Genomic DNA, 22,453 nt, shown 5'->3' with positions numbered 1-22,453 from the left:
AAACATTCAAAAGCGAAAAAGAAGTGGTAATGAAAAAAAATGTTGAAAAGTAAAGACAAAAAAGTAAAGGCTGAATTTAAATTTGTTTGAATGTAAAGGAAAGAATTTAAGTTTTCTTCAATATAAAGGAAAGAATTTAAAGGTGCAAGAAAAGTAAAGTGTCAAATCAACTCAAAGAAAATATGCACAAAAAACCAAAGCTCTAAATACCACATGATGTGAGTTTATTTTAGATGATTCCATTTTAGATATGACACTTAACTTAGGATTGATATTTTTATCAATTACATGGTGAGAACCCAAAGAAGATCCCTAATGGACACGAACATAACCAACTGGATAAGTAAGTGTGAAGGTTCACTTCTAGATGGCAAAGGAAAAATAGAAGTATATGGTGATTGATGATGAAGGGCGGAATTTAAATGAACATAAAATGAAACATACAAGCATGATGGAAACCGAATTGACAATGGAGGAAAATAAGAAGATGAGAACACGGAGATAAATGGAGTAAATGGAAGAAATGGAATAGATGAAGGAAGGAAATGCTTATGTGATGGAAGAGATTTGGACACGCCAGTTGGAGTGTGGTTTTCCTCAAAGATAAGTGTTGATGGCCGCCACTTGAGAGCTCTCAAATCACTCAAGATGAGACCTAATCCTCAGAGGAAACAAGCCTCACAAACACCTCACACAAATTTTGCAGAGTAACTTTTCTATTCAAATTCAACATGAAAATACAAGGAGGAAGGCACTGTATTTATAGGAGATGGTGCCTTGGAAAACAAGAAGCAAGGGTATGATGGTAAATGTGTGAGGGGGCTGCCTTTAGGGTTTGACTACGTCAAAACCACACCTTCGGTCACTTCTTCTAGAAACTATGTAAAAAAACAAGCTAAAATGATAACTACACCCCTTATTATGCTAAATGCACCTATTCTAGCCTATCTTGCTATTTGGACCCCTAAAGTGAGCCCAATTTATTTACAACTTGTTTTATTCTTAAGAAGACCAGAAGGAAGAACATTCGATGTTTTGGTCTTTGCCCATTTCTCCTTTTGGTGAGATTTGCTAGATCCTTGGTGGGGCCTTCACTTGAAAGTTGAGATGACTTCTCATAATGTGAATGGTAATTTGAGTCCTTGGTCATCTCCTTGTTGGCTTGTATTGTATGATTGTGTAAAATATATTTTCCCTTTGACTTTCATCAAAAGGTTTTTGAATTTTACCAAGCATGCGCCTTATCACTAACAAGTCTCCCTCACGTGGTAACTCACATTCTTCCTCATTTTGGCTTTTTGAAGAGGTAGGAAACTTAGACCTTTGAGAGCTATGGTAACTTATAAACAAGTTGCAAATAAATTGGGCTCACTCTAAAGGTCCAAATAGAAAGATAGGCTACAGTAGGTTCATATAGCATAATAGGGGAGGTGTGCTTATCACTTTAGCTTGTTTTTGACCTAGTTTCTAGAAGAACTATCCTAAGGTGTGGTATTGACTTAGTCAAACCCTAAAGGCAGCTCCATTTTTAAGTTTGTCATCCTACCCTAGCTTCTTGTTTTCCAAGGTGCCATCTCTTATAAATAGGGTGTCATGCTCCTTGTATTTTTCATGTTGAATTTGAATAGAAAAGTTACTCTGCACAATTTGTGTGAGGTGTTTGTGAGACTTGTTTCCTCTTAGCATTAGGTCTCATCTTGAGTGATTTGAGAGCTCTCAAGTGACGGCCATCAACACTTTTCTTGGAGGAAAACCACACTGCAAGTGGCAAGTCCAACTCTCTTCCATCACATAAGCATTTTCCTTCCTTTATTTCTTCCTTTTTTCCATTACTCCATTTATCCTTTTGTTCTTATGTTCTTATTTTCCTCCATTGTCAATTTGCTTTCCATCATGCTTTTATGTTTCCTTCCATGTTCATTTAATTTTGTCCCTTCATCATCAATCACCATATACTTCTATCTTTCCTTTGCACTTTAGAAGTTTACCTTCACACTTACTTAAACACTTGGTTAAGTTCGTGTCCAGTGGGGATCTTCTTTGGGTTCTCACCATATAATTGATAAAAAAACTCAATCCTAAGTAAAGTGTCATATCTAAAATGGAATCATCTAAAATCAACTCACATCACATGGCCCAAGACAATGGCCGAAATACAAGCCCAAAATAAACCCTATATTACTTTGTACAATGTTTATTAAATTAAATAAAAAATGGAGGAGCAGACAACAATTAATTGTCCCTGAGATGAGGAGCTCATTTTTCTGCTTCCAATCTTCTTAGCCGAATGTTGTGAGGCTGGATGATTTTCATCATTCCCTCCCTCTTGAAAAGGATTTGTCCTCAGATCTGAATGATGCTTAATGACACCAACCTTTGGCCATGTCATTCTACAATAGACATCAAACAAATATTAGTTAATTTTCTTTATTAAAAGAAAATAAAACAGAACAGAAATAAAACCTTTTATAAAAAATTTGAAAGTAAAACATAAGGCTTTTATCAAAAATATTTTTGTTCACTTTGTGTTGTTTATTGCCCAAGCTAGGCAACAACGTCGCAAAGTGTTGTATTTGAGATTTTTGTGAAGAAGAATGAGTATTATATAATTGAAAAGAAGAGTTCAAAGTATTTCAATCCCCTTTTAAGGATTCTTTTATGCTTGTAGGGGGTGTCATAAGAGACTCCTTTTCCTTTTGGGTTTCCTCTTCTTCTTCCTTTGCAATCAACCATAAATCTTCATTTCCTGTGGAGGAACCATTTATATCTATATCTGGTTCGGCTCCAGACACAAATTTCTCTTCAAGCACATCCTCACAAGGTTTTGTAATTGAAGGGAAAATGTTATCAATATCTAGTTCAGCTCCAGAAAAACAGTTTCCTATTTTTCTTTCCTTTTCATCCTCTTGGGACCCTTCATACCTGGATTTGGAGGGGTAATCCTCCCTTTTAAACTCTCTTCTGGAACAGGATGTGTTAAGATAGTCTTTCCTAGTTGATGTGAGTTGATTTTTAGATGTTTTCATAGTGACACTTTTACTTAAGGTTGAAATTTTAACAATTAGAGGTGAGGACCTAAGGAAGATTCCCACTGGACACGAACTTAACCAAAAGGTTAAGTAAGTGTGAAGGTTCACTTCATAGAGGCAAAGAAGAAAAACAAAATATGGTGAGAATGAGATGAAATGCGGAATTGAAAATAAGCACAAGGTAACATCAATGGTGGCCATAGCCTCCCAAATGATGCACCATACTCATGATTATGAGTGAAACCCAAGAGCAACAAAGAAGAGAAACTAAGAGACAAACATTAAATGGAATGAGAAAGCTTATGATTGTGGGTGAGAAATGTCACGCCACTTGAAGGGTGATGTGCTCCAAGATGAGTGTGTTGGCCACCACTTGAGAGCTTAACCTCATCTCTTCAAGTTCTTGGATTTGAAGTTTTCTCTTTCCCCTACTGCTTCGGCATCTACATTTAATTTTTTTAATGCCCAATATGCTTTATGCTCCAATTCTATCGGAAGATGACAAACTTTCTCGTAAATAAGCTGAAATGGGGAAAGGCCAGTAGGCATTTTAAATGTCGTTCTATACGCCCACAAAGCTTCATCAAGTTTCATTGACCAATCTTTCCTTGATGCAACCAGTGTTTTCTCTAATATTTTCTTGATTTCTCTATTAGAAACTTCTACTTGTCATTCGTTTGTGGGTGGTAGGCTAATGCTACTTTATTACTAACCCTATAATGCTCTAACACTTTCTTCAACTTGATATTACAAAAATGAGATCCACCGTCACTTATCAATACTCTTGGAGTGCTAAATATGCAAAAAAAAAATCCTTTTAAGAAATTTAATGACTCTCTTGGAATCTGCATGTTGTGCTAGAATTGCTTCCACCCATCTAGTAACATACTCAACTGCCACTAGTATATATTCATTTGAAAAAGAAGATGGCAAAGGTCCTATAAAATCAATGCCCCAACAATCAAAAACCTCAATTTCTTGAATATTTTGTAATGGCATCTTATGTCTTCTAGAAATGCTTCTTGTCCTTTGGCACCTGTCACATCTTTGTACTAATGCATGTGTATCTTCAAACAAAAAAGGCCAGAAATAACCTGATTGAAGAATTTTTGCAGCTGTCTTTCCCCCATTAAAATGTCCTCCATATGTTGAATTATGGCATTTCCATATAACTTGTTGGCTTCATCTGAAGAAACACATATTCTCAGCAAATTATCTGCACCAATTTTAAACAAATGAGGATCATCCTACACATAATCATTGGCATCCTTAAAAAAATTTCTTCTTTGATGTCAGTCCAAATTCTTCGAGATTGTTCTAGTAGCTTTAAAATTGGCCATGTATGCAAACCATGGCCTCTCTTTGATTATCAGTAGCTTCTCATCTAGAAATTCAGCAAGAACTTCAGGCTCCAATGTGGTTACCTCATCATTTGTTAGTCTTGATAAATGATTTGCTACATTGTTCTCACATCCTTTCTTATCTTTGATCTCCAAATCAAATTCCTGCAACAAAAGTATCCATCGTATAAGCCTTGGCTTAGAATCTGCTTTATTCAATAAATATTTTATTGCAACATGATCAGTGAAAACAATGAATTTAGAACCTATCAAATAAGATCGAAATTTCTCAAGTGCATATACTATAGCCAGTAATTCTTTTTCTGTTGTGGTGTAATTACTTTGAGTTTCATTCAAAAATTTACTTACATAGTGTATTATTTGAAAAATTCTTTCTTTCCTTTGTCCTAAGACTGCTCCTACTGCATAATCACTAGCATCACACATTATCTCAAAATTAAGTTTCCAATCAGGAACAGATAAGATAGGTGCATAAATGAGTTTTTCTTTCAAGATATTAAAAGCAGCTAAACAATTATCATCAAATTTAAAAGGAGTATTCTTATTGAGAAGGTTGCATAAGGGCTTTGAAATCTTGGAGAAATCATTAATAAATCTTTTCTAAAATCTAGCATGCCCTAGAAAACTTCTAATTCCTTTGATGTTGACTGGTGGAGGTAACTTCAATGACTTCAACTTTTGCTTTATGTACCTCCAGCCCTTTATGAGAAATTTTATGGCCTAAGACAATTCCTTCAGTGACAAAGAAATGACATTTCTCCCAATTTAGCACAAGATTTGTCTCCACACATCGCTTCAGTACGAGATCAAGATTAGTTAAACAATCATCAAAAGAAGATCCAAACACAGAAAAGTCATCCATAAAAACTTCAATGCATTTCTCAATCATATATGCGAAAATAACAAACATACACCTTTGGAAAGTTGATGGGGCATTACATAAACCAAATAGCTTTTTCTGTTAAACAAAAACGCCAAATGGGAAAGTAAATGTTGTCTTCTCATGATATTATGGATCAACCACAATTTGATGATATCCAAAATAACCATCCAAAAAACAATAATATGCTTTATCTACCAATCTTTCCAACATTTGACCATAAAAGGTAATGGATAATGATCTTTCCACGTAGCTTGATTCAGTTTCTTATAGTCAATGCACATCCTCCATCCTGTAACAGTTCTTATAGAAATTAATTCATTGTTTTTGTTATAAATATATGTCATACCTCATTCCTTAGGTACCTATACTGGACTAACCCGCACACTGTCTAAAATGGGATAAATCATTCCTGCTTCTAAATTCTTTTGTACCTCATTTCTAACAACCTCCTTCATGGAAGGATTTAACCGCCTTGGTGGTTGAGCCACAGGTTTGAAATCTTGCTCCATGTGAATTTTATGCATGCAATATGATGGGTTATACCTTTCAAGTCAACAAATGTCCATCCTATAGCTTCTTTATTTACCTTCAACACTTTTATCACCTTTTGTTCTTCCTCTTTGGATAAATGGATGCTTATGATAATTGGCTTCTCCCCATTTTCTTCAAGAAAAACATATTTCAAATGTGTTGGCAACGATTTCATCTCTATTTTCTGAGGGGTGTTGGCTTTGTTCAGTTCTAATTCATCAAAAATCCCTTGTTGAACTTCTTTTTCCTTTCCCGGCTCAAGCAAACATTCCTTGACTTCCTTATCCTTCCATTCCTCACAATTTTCATTATCATTTGTTTTCATCAATGAATCATCTATAAATATTTTTCTGTGATTTTCCAAATATAGTTCATCCAGTGCATCCATCCTAAAATATCCTTCTGATCAATCGAATGTTTCATTGCTTCAAATACATCAAAGCTAACTTCTTCATCCTGCACTCGAACCTTCAATTTTCCTTCATCCACGTCAATCATAATTTTTGCAATCTTCATAAATAGGCGTCTAAGAATGAGAGGTACTTCGACTTCTTCCTCTATGTCCATGATCACAAAATCAACTGGGAAGTAAAATTTGTCTACCTTCACCAAAAGATCTTCTACTATCCCATTTGGATATTTTATTGATCTGTCAGCTAATTGCAATGTCATCCTTGTAGGCAGAATTTTAACATCCCCAATTTTCTTCAACATAGATAGTGGCATCAGATTTATGCTTGCCCTAAGATCTAGTAATGCTTTGGCCACTATAAAATATCCTATTGTGACTAGCAAAGTACAACTCTCCGGATCTGTAGATTTTTGTGACAATGATTTTTTAATAATGGCACTACATCTGGCTTCTAGCTCCACAATTCCTTGTTCTTTTAATCTTCTCTTCTTGGTCAACAAATCCTTCATAAATCTGGCATAAGTAAGCATTTGTTCCAAACCTTCAGTGGACAAAATACTTATCTCTAGTTGTTTTAGAATTTCATAGAATCTGATAAACTGTCCTTCTATATTCTTTCTGAAGTGAGCATGTGGATAAGGTAAATCTACAATTGGAACACTAATTTTTTTCATTCTCTTTTTCCTTTTTTTTTTCTTTTCTTCCTGTACCCTCTCATTTTTTTCTTTCTCTTCTCCCTCTTCACTTTTGGTTTTTTTCTTCTTCTTCTTTTTTCTCTTCCCTCAAAATTTTTCTTTCCTTACTTTTTCTCTCTTCCTCACTTTCTATGTCTCTTTCCTTACTTTGTATATTATCACCAATCCCCTTTCCTATAACTACTCCACTTCTAGTAGTGATTGAATTACATTTCTCCTTGAGTTCCCTCAACTCTTGTGTAAGTTGCTTAATTTGTGTCTCCAGATTCTCAACGTTCTTTTGCACAACCAACATGGTGTGTAGATTTTTCCATAAAATCTTCCATTTTGCTCATTCTCTCTTAGGACACAGGATCTAATAGTTGGAGTTGTTGAAAAGTTCCTTACTTTCCTTGATCTTCCATGTAAAACACTTTTTTTCAGAAGAAATATTTTGGTAAGCACATTGCTCACTGGAATGCTCACCTCCATGCAGTTTGCACCTTAATTCTTGATTTTGACTTTGAGTAGCATGCAATTGTTGAGGCAATTTCGCCATTTGTGTGGTTAACTGCTCAATCTGCTGTGTCAAAATTTGATTTTGAGCCAATAGTGTATCTTCCCTCCATCCTTTCTTCTGAGTACTTCGTCCATCATACTGGTCTTGAGAATCCGCTGATGTCAATGCTTTAATAATCCTCATTGCTTGTTTTGCATCAAGAGTCATCATTGTTCCACCAGCTACAGCATCTCAGAGCATCTTCATATCAGATTTGAGACCATTAATGAATATGCTCAATTGAGCAATGTCTTCAAACTCATGAGTTGGGCATTTTCTCAATATCATCTTGAATCTTTCCCATGTCTCACAAAAAAAATCCTCTGCTCCTTGTCTGAACATAGAGATTTGATGAGAGATTCCAGGGTATGGATGCACGTTTCCTGAACCTGGATGAGCAAATTGAAACTGTACAGAATCAACTTTTTGAGCTACAATATGGGAAAGAAGACTAAGGCTAGAGAATTTTCTTTTAAATGGCCTTTTTCTATGAACAATTTATCTTTTCTTTATCCTGTTTTTAATCGTTCCTTGTGTGTATTTGTGAAGACAAATCGGGGGAGAAATAGCTTTTATGATTTTGGGCTGTAATCATCTATTATTTGCACACTTATTTTGCTTTAATCACTACATTTGATAAAAGTTACTGCTCTGATAGTTTTAACCGGTTAATCCTGCGATTTAACCGATTGTTCTTCTGCTGCTACACCTATGGTTTGGTTTTCACTCTAGTTTGATTGTGAAAATTGTTTAATGGTGCTCTGTTATTTCTAGAAACAAATACTCTGTGCTTTTCTGCTTTTATTTGTGATTGCAGGTGGTGACAAAGTTCTAAACAACCATCCCAAAGCAACCAGGGATTTGTCTTCATCAAATAGGGGGAGAATATTGAACATAAGGCTTTGATGACCCCAAATATGTGAAGATGCTTGGATGTTGTGTTGCTGCTGTTTGGGTTTAGTTTTTAGTGTTTAGATTTTGTGTTATATCACTCTTGAAAAACTTAGCTTAGCCAGAGCAATCTTGTTTGAAAAAGAAAATAAGTTTTTCAAAGCTAAGTGATAAACAACCGATTGGTTATTTGACACATAGCATGTTTGAGAGTTTTTTTAACTAACTTTGACTTGGTTGACCAACAGACTTACCATTCAACCGGTTATTTTGAGATTTCAATCGATTGATTGTTGTATCCTTAACAGCTTTTCAAAAATTAGTTTAACCTGTTCTTGTTGGCTTTTCAAACTGTTTTTGGCTCGTGATTACCTGACTATAACGGTCATATCTAAGAGCTATAAAATGTGTTCTCCCTCATCCTTCTAAGTAATGATTGAGAAAGATTTAAAATCTGATTTGAGAGAGAAGTTTTAAAAGAGTTTTTGCAAGATTTCTTAGAGGGTTTGCAAGTGTTCAAGAAGTGATTCTAGGAGCCCTGTGATTTCCTGAAGTCAGGAGTAATCTGCTCTTACTTAGTTTCTTGTAATTAAATTTTGATATTGAAAAAGTGTATGTAAAATCCTGTAAAGTCAGTGTGATTCTGGCTTGAGGTGTGTGCTGGTGCAAAGAGGGTGAGTAGGCTTTGTGGGATTCAAAGTCACCTCTTTGTGGTTGTGTAAGTTGTAATCTGTGATTTGTTACATAGTGAAATACTCAGCGGTTTGACTGAGGACTGGATGTAGCTCTGGGATTTAGTGAACTAGTATAAACCTTGTGTGTAAATCTCTCTATCTCTATCTCTTTAATAACTGTTTGATATTTGCTCTGTTGTCATAAACAACCGGTTATTTCTTTATTTCAACCGATTGATATTCTTGCTTTGCAAACTGTTATACTTTCTTTTGCCTTTGTGCTAAAAACAACCGGTTATATCGAAATATTAATCGATTGTTTTTTTGTCAACTGTTTTAATTGTTCGTTTTCGTTGGCTGCTCTGATATTCCTTTCTGTAATTCATTAAAGGCTCATTCTTAATCAATCCTTTGCAAACATCTTTCACTAAACAATTCACCCCCCCTCTTGTTCAGCCTTATATTTCTAACACTAACGTTATGCACTACAAGCTGTTTATGGGAACATTCTCAAGCACAACACGGACTGATTCATCAATCTCCCCAATGGACACGTCACTTCATTTGATTAGTTCTCAACATTGTTCAGGGAATAGTTCATTGTCAATCGAGCTCCACCCCCATCTCTTTCGACCTCTTTGATGTGAAATTGTACCAGGGAGAGCCCCTAAAAGACTTTGGTGTGAATTCCACTAAGCCTTTAGCTACAACATGCGCAACTGCTTGGCACTCGGAAACCAATTGAATGAGTTGGTGAGGGATGGTTTTCTGAAGGAATACTTATAAGAAAATCAGGAAGCCCCGATGTCAGTAGCCCCAGCAGGAGATCAGAGGTATGAGGTACCAGTCCATGGGGAGGTCAACACGATCTCTGGGGGTTTTTCAGGAGGAGGGTGTACTGCCTCCCAGTGAAAGAAGTACGCTAGAGAAGTAATGGTAGTGGAAGCACAGGAGCCTAACCAGTCCCTAGAGCCTAATCTCTACTTCACAAAGGCTGATCTACAAGATGTGGTCCCACACGATAATGACCCGGTGGTGATCTCAATGGTGATGGTAGGGAGAAGGGTACACCGAGTCCTTATCGACCAGGGGAGCTCGGCAGACATAATGTTCTAGTCGAGCTTCAACAAGTTGCAGTTGTCGCCTGACCAGCTAAGACCTTACGATGGCTGCCTATACGGATTTGCGGGGGACTAGGTGGAAGTGAGAGGGCACGTGGAGCTACGAACAACTTTCATACACGGCACCACATCACGCACCATTAATATAAGGTACCTCGTTGTCAACGCTCCTTCAGCTTACAACATCCTTTTAAGAAGACCTGCCCTGAATAGGATAGGGGCAGTATCCTCGATGAGGCATATGAAGATGAAGCTGCCTTTCCTTGAGGGAGCAGTCATTACCATTAAATCCGACCAGAAGGCGGTGAAAAAGTTCTATGAGAATAGCCTAAAGACGAAGAGAGGGGTGTGCTCCGTCACCAGCCAGCCTCAAAGGGGAGAAAGGGTCGCCCGAGCTGAGATGGCCCGGAAAAGGTGACTAGAGCCTGCAGGGGAGGTGCTGGAGAGGGAGATCGGGGGAAAGAAGTTCAAGCTCGGCAAGTGTCTAAGCCAAGAAGACCAGGCCAGATCACCAAGGTGATAGCACGGCATCTGGACGCCTTCGCATGGTCAGCATCAGACATGCCTGGCATCGTCCCTGATTTCTTGTGCCAGCGTCTCACCATGGATCCAAAGGCTCGACCCATCTGCCAAAGGTGGAGGAAGTTTAATGACTAAAGACGTCTGGTCATCAGGCAGGAGACCCAGAAGCTGCTGAGTGTCGACTACTAAGGGAGATACAGTACCCTGAGTGGCTAGCGAATGTGGTGTTGGTTAAGAAGGCCAGTGGAAAGTGGAGGATGTGTGTCGACTTCACAAATTTAAACAAGGCCTGTCCATAGGACTCATATCTGTTGCCAGGCTATAGACTCCTCAGTTTTCTGGATGCCTTCTACGGGTATAATCAGATCCGGATGCATCCCAAAGACGAATGCAAGACGGCCTTCGTGACAGAGCACTCCATTTACTGTTATAAGGTGATGCCCTTTGGGCTCAAGAATGCTGACGTGACCTACCAGAGATTGATGGACAGGGTGTTCACCTCTATGATAGGGTGAAATGTGCAGGCATACGTGGACGACATGGTTGTCACCTCCCATGAGAAGGACCAACACATCACCAACCTAGAGGAGCTATTCACTACAATAGCCAAACACAAGTTCAAGTTAAACCCCGAAAAGTGCGTATTTGGGGTAGAGGCAGGGAAGTTCTTGGGTTTCCTCCTCACCGAGCTGGGAATAGAGGCAAACCCTGAGAAGTGTGCGACGATTATAGCTATGAGGAGCCCGACATCGGTGAAGGAGGTGCAGTAGGTTACAGGACGAATGCTCGCCCTGTCCCGGTTTGTATCAGCAGGAGGGGATAGGGAGCATCCCTATTTCCAGTGTTTGAAGAGAAGCAACAGGTTTGTGTGGACAAACGAGTGTGAGGAATCGTTCCTCAAATTAAAAGAGTACCTGCCCAGCCCTCCGGTCCTGTGTAAGCCACTGCCTTGTACCCCCCCTCTGCCTCTATTTCGCCTTCACAGAACGAGCAATCAGCTCGGTCATCGTCTAGGAGCAAGACTGCGTCCAAAGACTTATCTATTTCGTCAGCAAAGTACTGTAGGGACCCGAGGTGCGCTACCAGGCCATTGAAAGGGCAACTTTAGCAGTAGTATTAACAGCACGAAGGCTCCGCCACTACTTCTAGAGTTTCAGTGTAATCGTGATGACCGACCTTCCCATTCGTAAGGTTTTTCATAAGCCTGACGTAGCAGGGCGTATGGTGCGTTGGGCGATCGAGCTGTCCGAGTTCGATGTGCAGTATGAGCCAAGAGGACCTATCAAGGGTCAGGTTTATGTTGACTTGGTGGTAGAACTTGTTGAACCAAGTGGTGTTCAAGCTTTGAAGAATCCAAATCCTTTGAAGGATGTTGAAGCCTCTGCTGTGCTTGATGTTGTTGTGCTGGTTTAGCTTAGTTCTGGGGTAGTTTGAATGTTGTAATCCACCCTTTGATTAAATCTAAAGCATAAGCATCATAATCTTTGTGAAAGTAAAATGTTTTCAAACTAAGTTAAAACAACCGATTGTTTTGTCGAAACAATCGATTGTTTATACTTAGGTGTTTTGAGAAAAAGATTGAAAACTGTTTTTAAAATGGTTGAATTGTTAAGTACCAAAACAACCGATTGATTCGAGGAAACAACCGATTGTTTCTTTTGGGACCATAATAGAAAAACTGTTTTATCTTTGACTGAGCTTTAAATGTTTTAACTACTTTTGCTCCAGTCATTAAATGCTTTGACCAATCTTTTCATACAATTTAAGAGTTTGTTAAGATTTGATAACAAACTACATCTTTGAATAAATTCAAAAAAACAGATTTGACAATCAATCTTTGACAAGTTTTCACTAAGAGTTTTTGAGTTTTTCAAAGAGCTGAGATTGCTAAGACTGTGTGATTGATCAAAGTTGTGGAATAGGATTCTGCTTGTATTGATTTCAGATTATCTTCTGTAACAAGTGCAATCCTTGTACTCTCTGTAAAAACAAGTTTTGTTTCTGTGTTTGCTAAGATTGGCTGTGTGTTCTTGAGGGGATCAAGATCAACAATCTTGGTGTTGTTGTGTTGACCAAGGAGAGTGTCTTTCTTGAGGTGTTCAAGGTCATTCTCTTGGTTGTTGTGTAAGTGATCAAGGTGTGGTTGCTTAGTGGATTTCCTCAGAGTTCTGAGAAGACTGGATGTAGCTCTGGGTTTGGAGTGAACCAGTATAAACAACTGTGTACAATCTCTCTATCTCTATCTTTAAATTCAGTTTTATTTGTTGTTTGTTGGTATAAACAACCGATTGTTTCTGTGAAACAACCTATTGTTTTTTCTGGTACTGCAGCTTTTGCTTGGTGTTTTGGCGAACTGAATTTCTGAATCAATTGTTTCCTGAGATAAATTCATTCTTGTTTTAAAAGTTTGCGAAAATTCTCTTTAAACAATTCACCCCTCCTCTAGTTTAAAGCCATCCATTCTAACAGAACTCTCCTCGACGGCCATACATCGAGCGGAGGGAGACTTCCAGTGGGTCCTCTCTGTGGACGGATCCTCCAACCAACAAGGAAGTGGGGTTGGTGTCATCTTAGAAGGACCAAATGGGCTATTGATAGAGCAGGCCCTACGATTCGCCTTCAAGGCTAGCAACAACCAAGCTGAATATGGGACCTTAGTGGCAGGGATGTTGCTAGCCAAGGAGATGGGTGCTCGAAGCTTGTTGGTAAAGAGCGATTCACTGCTGATAACTTGGCAGGTTACGGGCGAGTACCAGGCCAAGGACCCCCAAATGGTCGCATACCTAGAGTATGTTAGACTCTTAAGAGAAGCTTTTGATACGTTCGAGTTAGTACTTGTCCCCAGAGAATAGAATGCCTGATCCAACTTGCTGGCAAAGCTCGCCAGCTCAAGCAGGGAGGGCAGACAGAGGACAGTCATCCAGGAGACCTTAAAGACGCCAAGAACTATCACAGGTTGCACGAAAGAGATCCAACAGGTCAATGTCTCGGAAGACGGAGGAAGAGGTCATCGGTCGTTGACCCAGGAAACGTTAAGGGTACCCAGGATAAGCGCATACGACTTGTCAATAGGAGAGCCATTGCACATTTGCCTGGTCGACGAAGGTGAAACCTCGATGACACCCTATAGGCGCTACCTGGCTGACGGTCTACTCCCACTGGATCCAGTGGAAGCCAGGGTCATCAAGAAGAACGCAGATCGGTATACTATTGTTGATGATAACTTATTCAGGCATGGCTACTCTCGCTCTATCTTCTTCTATGTGAGTGGGGTGCAGTGCACATGTATCATGGCTGAACTCCATGAAGGTATTTGTGGGAGTCACATCGACGGGCAAGCTCTCTCGTCAAAGACCGTTCGAGCAGGGTACTACTGGCCAACCATGAGGGAGGACTGCATGAGGTACGCACATCGATGCAAGCAATGCCAACAACATACCGATTGGCATCATGCGCACCCAGAGGAATTACGGTCAACCCATAGCCCATGGCCATTCCTCCCCTGGGGGATTGACATCCTGGGCTCGTTTCCTCTCGCAGTTCGCCAGATGAAGTACCTAGTGGTCTCCATTGAGTACTTCACCAAGTGGGTCGAGGCCGAGCCTATTGCGTAGATCATGGCTCACAATATGAAAGAACATAGTTTGCCGCTTTGGAATCCCAAAGAGTTTAGAATCTGACAATGGCACCCAATTCGCATGGGTAACCTGTGCACAGAGCTCGGCATCAAATAGGTATTTGCCTCGGTAGAACACCCCCAGACGAATGGTCAGGTTGAGTCTGCCAACCGATTTTTGCTCAGGGGCCTAAGGAGAAGACTAGAGAAAGCTAAGGGAACTTGGGCAGAAGAGGTTCCTAGAATTTTATGGGCTTACCACACCACTCCCCAATCCACTACCAAGGAGACACCTTTTAGCCTGGTGTATGGAGCGGATGCCATGATTCCCGTCGAGAGTGTACCGCCCTGGTAGTCGGAAGTGATGACGTGGCATCAAGCTATTGTATAGGCGTGTTGACGAGACGCCTTGCTGGCAGAAGGGAAGGAAGTCGGGGGGCTCGTGAAGTCGCTAGTTATTAAGTTGGCGTGCTCCGATCTCCAGCACACCAGAACCGGCGGTCACCGGGTTAAAGATAAAGTCGCCAGATGTAAACTAAGGCGACCAAGTGATTAGAGATCGCCGGAGCAAGCACATCGCCGAAGATGAAGGTGGTGCAGATTATGAAGGCGGCCGGCGAGACCACAGGGAAGGTGTGTACGAAGGCACCCTAGCTCGCCAATCCAGTAGAGATCGCACTCCAGGACAGCTATGCACTGAGTAGTATCATGCATAAGTAACTTAGCCAAAGGAGAGTCAGAAGCAGCGCCCAAGTCAAGGAGGCTCCAGATGATGGCACGTGTACAGCTGGATGCGAGCCACGTGTCCAGATGTGTAACTGCCAGGAGAGAGAAAGTGCCCAGGTATATAAGGGTTTCCCAACGAACTTCTGAGGTACGCACGTTCAGATTGTCTTCTTTACGCTTGCGAGTTCTTGAGTATACGGAGAGAGAACTGGTTCACGGTTCCTTGAGAGAGTTTTTGAGTGTTACTCTTAGTATTTGGTGGTTCAGTCACTGACTTGGGCGTTGGAGTGCGATCGGCCGCAACGGCGCCGCTCTGTTCTTTTGCAGGTTCTCGAGTTGGATCGCGGCGAAGGACGGAGGCAAACGCGGTGCACACGTCGATCCAAGTTTGACGAGGCATAGCTCCAGCGTTCTGGTCAACAGGCAGGATCATCAGGCGCCCACCGTGGGGCCGTGTAAAACCTGTTCCCATCCACAGCGTGAGTTCTTTGAAGTTTTCGCAGTTTTCGGTGTGGTTGTGTGCTGGTGCAACCATTGTTCGCTGTTCATCTAGTTTTTGTTCGGTGATTTCGCGTTTTCCACCGTTCATTTGGAGTTTTGTTCGGTGAAGTGAAGTTTTCTGCTTCTTACGCGAGATTTGTTCGGTGAAGATTTGAGTTCTTTGGCTTGTTTGGTCTTTCGAGGAAGAAGCGGTGGTTTCTAGTGGAGTTGCAGGTTTCTGTGGAGGTTCGCTGTGTTCTTGAGGTTTCTTGCGAAGTTTCGCGCAGTTTTGACCGATTGATCGCTGAATCGATCGTCGCTGAAGGAAGTGTTGTTCATTGCACTCTGTGATTCGTCAAGTTTCATGAGAAAAATGAGAAGCAACCGTTCAAGTCCAGTTGCGCCCGTTGCTGCTGAAGGCGCCGGCGCCATGACCATGGCGCAGATGGTGGAGATTATGCGTTCGTTGCAGGCGAATGTGGAAGCCTCGCGCATAGAACAGGCGAGAATGCATGAGGACCTGGTCGCCTCTCGGGCCAGGAATGATGAGCTTAGCAAAGTGACTGAAGAGCTGCGTCAAGCTCTTCAGGAGCAGCGAGGGCGTCCTATTGCTGAAGAGGTCGCGCCGTCAACGCCGCCTCGTGTTTTTCCTATGCCTTTCGCTCAGGCGATTACAGACACGCCTATTCCTGCGAGTGTGGTACCTGTTAAGGCTGTGTTTACAGGCGTGGAGGATCCTGAGGCTCATCTCACCACGTTCCACACGCAGATGATGCTGTCGGGAGGGTCAGACGCCGTGTACTGCAAGATGTTTGTGAGCACACTCCAGGGAACGGCGCTGGAATGGTTTGTGAGCCTGCCTACCGGTCACATAACCAACTTCCAACAGTTTTCTAAGATTTTCGTCGAGCAGTACATCGTGAATAAGGCACCGCCCAGGGTGTCTTATGATTTGTTTGATATAAGGCAATATCATGGAGAGTCCTTCAGGGACTACTTGAATCGCTTTGGGGCGCAGATGGTCAGATCGTCGGCCAAAGATGAAGAAATGCTGGTCTACGCATTTAAGAAGGGCGTGCTGCCGGGACCTTTCTGCGAGGCATTGATCAGGGCTCACCCCGCCACGTTTGCTGAGGTTAGGCGACTTGCGGTGGCCCACATCGCCGACGAGAGTGAAGTCGCCGAGAAGAGAGGAAGCGTGGCTCCCGCTAGGCCACGCGCCCAGACCAGGATCCAGCCACAGAGGGTGCTGGAGACAGCGGCGGCCAGAAGGGATCAGAGGACTCGCCATCCTTATGATCCAAGGAAGAACAAGGGCAGGGGCCAAGGGCGCCCGCAACCAGCACGCCGGGAATACAATCGCCCGCCTAAGCACAAGTTTGTCATGGGATTGACGGACCTGATCGCCATTCCCAATATATCAGCTAGGTTGAAAGCGCCCGAGAAGGTAGGCGACAAGGTGCTGGGACCAAAGCCAGACACCTGGTGTGAGTTTCACCAGGGCTTTGGCCACACCGTGGATTCGTGCTTGGCTTTAGGATACTAGCTCGACGATCTGGTTAAGAGCGGGTTCCTAAACGATTATTTGCTGGATAGAAGGACGGGGGGCACGTCGAGCTCCCAGCCAGCAGATGCTGAGGCTCAGCAGCACGAGATGCCTACACACGGGGAAATCCACACCATTGCAGGGGGTTTCTCGGGTGGTGGATGCACCGCATCACAGAGGAAGAAGTATGCGAGGTCTGTGATGACGGTGGATATGTTTGAAGACCACTCGCCGGATGTGGACATTACGTTCACCAAGCAAGATCTTCGGGACGTTGTGCCCCACGACAACGATCCCATAGTCATCTCGTTGATCACAGCAGGAAGAAAGGTCTACAGGGTTCTGGTGGACCAAGGAAGCTCGACAGACGTGATGTTCTGGCCGACTTTCACGCAGTTGGAGCTACCCCTTGACCAGCTAAGGCCCTATGGAGGGTGTTTGTATGGTTTCGCTGGCGACCAGGTAGAGGTCAGGGGGTACAGAGAGTTGAGGACTACGTTTACAGATGAGGCAGGTTCGAGAACGGAGAAAATCAAATACCTTGTCGTGAACGCTCCTTCAGCATACAACATTCTGTTGGGAAGGCCCACGCTCAACAGAATAGGCGCCATACCATCAACCCGGCACATGAAGGTGAAGTTGCCGTCTATGGAGGGGGTGGTGATCACCATCAAGTCCGACCAGAAAGAAGCGAAGAAGTGCTATGAGAATAGCCTGAAAAACAAGAGGTCGGTGAGTTACGTGACAACCACCCCGCCTCCCGGTGTGAAGCCCAGATCGACGGTAACAGAAGAGACCGCTGGGGGAGACGTGGAGATGGTGGATGTTGAGCTGGGAGAGGGGAACGCTGGCCTGGAGGAAGAAGAGGCGAGGAATCGCCCTGAGGAAGCGAGAGAGCTGGGAATCGCCAGGGCGGTGATCACCAGAGAGACCAGGCCAAAACCCGTCGAGCAGTGGCTCGAGAGAGAGATCGGAGGAAAGATCTTCAAGCTGGGAAGATCTCTGGAGGTCGAGCTCCAGGACCAGATCGCCAAGGTGATAGAGCGGCATCTGGATGCGTTTGCATGGTCCGCTTCGGACATGCCCGGGATCGATCCCGACTTCTTGTGCCATCATTTGGCGATGGACAACTTGGTGAGACCAGTGCGACAAAGGAGAAGAAAGTTCAACGAGGAGAGGAGGCAGGCGATTAGAGACGAAACACAGAAACTCCTCGCTGCAGGCCACATCAGGGAAGTCCAGTACCCTGAATGGCTGGCAAATGTCGTGCTGGTGAAGAAGAGTAATGGGAAATGGCGCATGTGCGTCGATTTCACTGATTTGAATAAAGCTTGCCCAAAGGACTCATATCCTTTACCAAGCATAGATGCCCTGGTGGATAGTGCTGCAGGGTGTAAGTTGTTGAGCTTCCTGGATGCCTTCTCGGGGTATAACCAGATCAAGATGCATCCCATGGATGAAGAGAAGACTGCCTTCATGACCGAGAGATCGTGCTACTGCTACAAGGTGATGCCGTTTGGGCTGAAGAACGCGGGGGCCACGTACCAGAGGTTGATGGATCGAGTACTTGCACCGATGCTGGGAAGGAATGTGCAAGCGTACGTAGATGACATGGTCGTGACCTCGCCAGAGAAAAGCAAGCACGTTGCGGACTTGGAGGAGTTGTTCATGACGATCGCCAAGTTCAGGTTGAAGCTGAATCCAGAGAAATGCATCTTTGGCGTGGAGGCTGGAAACTTCCTGGGGTTTCTCTTAACTGAAAGAGGAATAGAGGCCAACCCGGATAAGTGTGCCGCAATCTTGGCGATGAGGAGCCCGGCCACTGTGAAGGAAGTACAACAGCTTACAGGTCGGATGGTCGCCCTATCTCGCTTCGTGTCAGCTAGCGGAGAGAAGGGCCATCCCTATTTTCAGTGCTTAAGGCGGAATAACAAGTTTGCCTGGACGAAGGAGTGTGAGGAAGCCTTCGTCAAGCTGAAGGAGTATCTGGCGAGCCCGCCGGTTTTGTGCAAACCGCTGGTGGGAACCCCTCTCAGGTTGTATTTTGCTGTAACTGAGAGGGCGGTGAGTGCGGTGCTCGCCCAGGATCTAGATCAGGCTCAAAAGCCTATTTATTTTGTTAGTAAGGTGCTGCAGGGCCTAGAAACAAGATATCAGGCCCTGGAGAAGGCTGCACTGGCTGTGGTATTTTCGGCGAGGAGGTTACGCCACTATTTCCATAGCTTCACGATACTGGTGATGACCGACTTGCCCATCCAGAAGGTCTTGAAGAAGCCTGACGTTGCTGGGAGGATGGTAAAGTGGGCAGTGGAGCTGTCGGAGTTTGATATTAAGTATGAGCCCCGAGGCCCGATTAAGGGGCAGATCTTTGCAGACTTTGTGGTCGAGCTCTCGTCTGAAGCGACACGAGTTGAAGGGGACGACTTCCGTTGGGTGCTTTCCGTGGACGGGTCGTCGAACCAGCAGGGTAGCGGTGCTGGAGTCATCTTGGAGGGACCAAACGGCGTGCTGATCGAACAATCCTTGAGGTTTGCCTTCAAGGCCAGCAACAATCAAGCAGAGTATGAGGCGCTGATCGCCGGAATTTTGCTGGCCAAAGAGATGGGAGCTAGGGTGTTGATGGCAAAGAGTGACTCGCTGCTAGTCACGGGGCAAGTAACAGGCGAGTTCCAGGCCAAAGATCCACAAATGGCGGCTTACCTGGAGTATGTGCAGGAATTGAAGAGTTCCTTTGCCTCTTTTGAAGTAGTGCATGTGCCCAGAGAGCAGAATGCCCGAGCTGACTTGCTGGCTAAGCTCGCCAGTTCAGGCAAGGGGGGTAGGCAGAGGACGGTGATTCAAGAAACTCTGAAGACGCCGAGAGCATTTGTGGCAGATCACCTGGTCCTCCAGATAAGCAAGTCGACGGAGAAAGCGGCGAGGAGTCACAGATCCTTGACTCAAGAGACCTTGAGGTCGCCAAGAATAAGAGCATGTCGGGGAGAGAAGGTGAACATGACGCAGGTCTGCACAACCCATGAGCCAGACACCTGGGTGACACAGTATAAGCGGTGCCTGGCAGATGGCCTTCTCCCGCTGGATCCGATAGAGGCTAGGAAGGTAAAGAAGAATTCTAGCAAGTTCACAATGATTGATGGCGATCTGTACAGGTTTGGGTTCACTCACCCACTCCTGGAATGTGTGCATGGTGAGAAGTGTACGAGAATTATGGCAGAGCTCCATGAAGGGATATGTGGGAGCCACGTCGGGGGTCGAGCTCTGGCCGCAAGGACTCTCCGTGCTGGTTACTACTGGCCAACAATGAGAGAAGATTGCAAAAAGTATGCGCAGTGTTGCAAACAATGCCAACAGCACGCCGATTGGCACAAGGCGCCTCCCGAGGAGTTGAAGTCGATCTATAGCCCTTGGCCGTTTCATACATGGGGAATCGACATCCTGGTACCATTCCCGCTGGCGATCAGGCAGATGAAGTACTTGGTGGTGGCGATTGAGTATTTCACCAAGTGGATCGAAGCAGAACCAGTGGCCCAGATCACCGCACACAAGATCGAGGGTTTCGTGTGGAAGAACATTGTGTGCCGGTTTGGTGTGCCCAAATGCCTGGTGTCGGACAATGGGACTCAGTTTGCAAGTCACCTGTTGAAGAAGCTGTGCGAAGGGGTGGGAATTCAACAAGTGTTTGCATCCGTCGAGCACCCTCAGACGAATGGCCAAGTAGAGTCAGTCAATCGGGTGTTGCTGAGAGGTTTGAAGAGAAGGCTAGAGAAAGCCAAAGGAAGCTGGGCTGAGGAGGTACCCCGTATAGTTTGGGCGTACCACACCACCGAGCAGTCAGGAACCCATGAGACCCCGTTCAGTTTGGTCTATGGGTGCGACGCAATGATTCCAGTGGAGATCCAGGAGAGCTCGCCGAGATTCCAGAACTTCGTGGAGGAAGACTCGAATGAGGAGAGAAGGTTGAACCAGGATCTACTGGATGAGGTCAGGGAAGAGGCGAGGTTAAAAGCTGAGGCGGTGAAGAGAAGGATTGAGCGAAGATATAACTCGAAGGTGATGCCGAGACAGTTCAGAGAAGGCGACCTGGTGATGAGGAAAGCCCACCAGTACGAGATGGAGAATAAGCTGTCGCCTAAGTGGACGGGACCGTTCAGAATAACCGAGGCGCTCGGGAACGGCGCCTACCGCTTAGAGACATTGGAAGGAGGGGCGATTCCTCGCACCTGGAACGCCACGCACCTCAAGTTGTATTACAGTTAAGAGCTTTGTAAGTAAAGACAAACACGAAGTTATATTACAATGTCTCTGTTAAAACAGTTTGAAGGGGGCACTCTTTTTTCCCTAAGGAGGGTTTTTAATGAGGCCACCCAATAAAGAAGAGTTTTCGAAGCTTAAGGTTGTTTTAGATTGCATGCTTGTTGTTTTCAGAAAGTTTTGAAGAAAGACCTTGTCACTTATATGTGATTTAAGGCAAGTAAAGATATATTGCATGCTTTCTAAAAAGTTTTAAGTCCTCATCGTCTTTCGGCGATCGGAGGCACTAGTTAAAGTCCTCATCGTCTTTCGGCGATCGGAGGCACCAGTTAAACGACCTCAACACCCTCGCGCGTTCTGGGGCGAGATAAAGACCTCCTCGCCGTCAAGCGAGTGCAGGCGAGGAAGAGTGAAAAGTCCTCAGTGTTTCTGGGGGCGAGAAGATGTAACCCCTGGGGCAATGTAGAGGCACCAGTGAAAAGTCCTCAGTGTTTCTGGGGGCGAGAAGATGTAACCCCTGGGGCAATGTAGAGGCACCAGTGAAAAGTCCTCAGTGTTTCTGGGGGCGAGAAGATGTAACCCCTGGGGCAATGTAGAGGCACCAGTGAAAAGTCCTCAGTGTTCCTGGGGGCGAGAAGATGTAACCCCTGGGGCAATGTAGAGGCACCAGTGAAAAGTCCTCAGTGTTTCTGGGGGAGAGGAGATGTAACCCCTGGGGCAATGCAGAGGCACGAGTTAAAGACCTTCTCGCCGATGAGCGAGTTCAGGCGAGTTAAAAGACCTTCTCGCCGATGAGCGAGTTCAGGCGAGTTAAGGACCTGATCGCCGATGAGCGATTCAGGCAAGATAAAATCCTTCTCGTCTCGAACGAGTTCAGGTATGGTGTAAAGGGTGGAAGAAGTTTGGAGGGTAGCTAAGGTAGGTTTGAAGAGAACGCCTAGCCACCCGGTCTCTTGTTCTGAAGACCAGGGAGGTAGAGAAGGATCCGAAAGGCGCCTCTACCCCCAGATGAAGGAACAATGGCCAAGTAATGAAGCCAGGAAGAAGCTGATATCGCCAAGAGTCTTTGGCGACCAGGAGAAATTCAAGCAATGGCAAGAAAGTCAAAGACCCGTTTTGATGAAGCAGATCGGGTGAGCGGTGTTTTAAGCCATTAGTTGAGTTGAAGTTCGTTATT

General features: G+C 43.9%; 2 protein-coding genes across 2 annotated transcripts; one reads left to right on the top strand and one right to left on the bottom strand.

Moving 5' to 3' along the window:
• Nucleotides 1–6,140: 6,140 nt before the first annotated feature.
• On the bottom strand, nt 6,141–7,206 carry LOC137815647 (uncharacterized). The gene is made up of 2 exons (XM_068618760.1): nt 7,020–7,206; nt 6,141–6,862 (listed from the first exon to the last, which is right to left on the bottom strand). Exons 1-2 carry the CDS (start codon nt 7,204–7,206, stop codon nt 6,141–6,143), a joined length of 909 nt encoding a protein of 302 aa, XP_068474861.1.
• Nucleotides 7,207–13,773: 6,567 nt separating this feature from the next.
• On the top strand, nt 13,774–14,271 carry LOC137815645 (uncharacterized). Its single transcript, XM_068618759.1, has one exon. The coding sequence runs from the start codon at nt 13,774–13,776 to the stop codon at nt 14,269–14,271; it is 498 nt and encodes a 165-aa protein (XP_068474860.1).
• Nucleotides 14,272–22,453: the final 8,182 nt, after the last annotated feature.

Source organism: Phaseolus vulgaris, chromosome 1 (genome assembly GCF_000499845.2).
Source record: "Phaseolus vulgaris cultivar G19833 chromosome 1, P. vulgaris v2.0, whole genome shotgun sequence".
NCBI lineage: Eukaryota > Viridiplantae > Streptophyta > Magnoliopsida > Fabales > Fabaceae > Phaseolus > Phaseolus vulgaris.
Note: the sequence above shows the minus strand (reverse complement) of the source record. Positions and strands in the feature narration are given on the sequence as shown.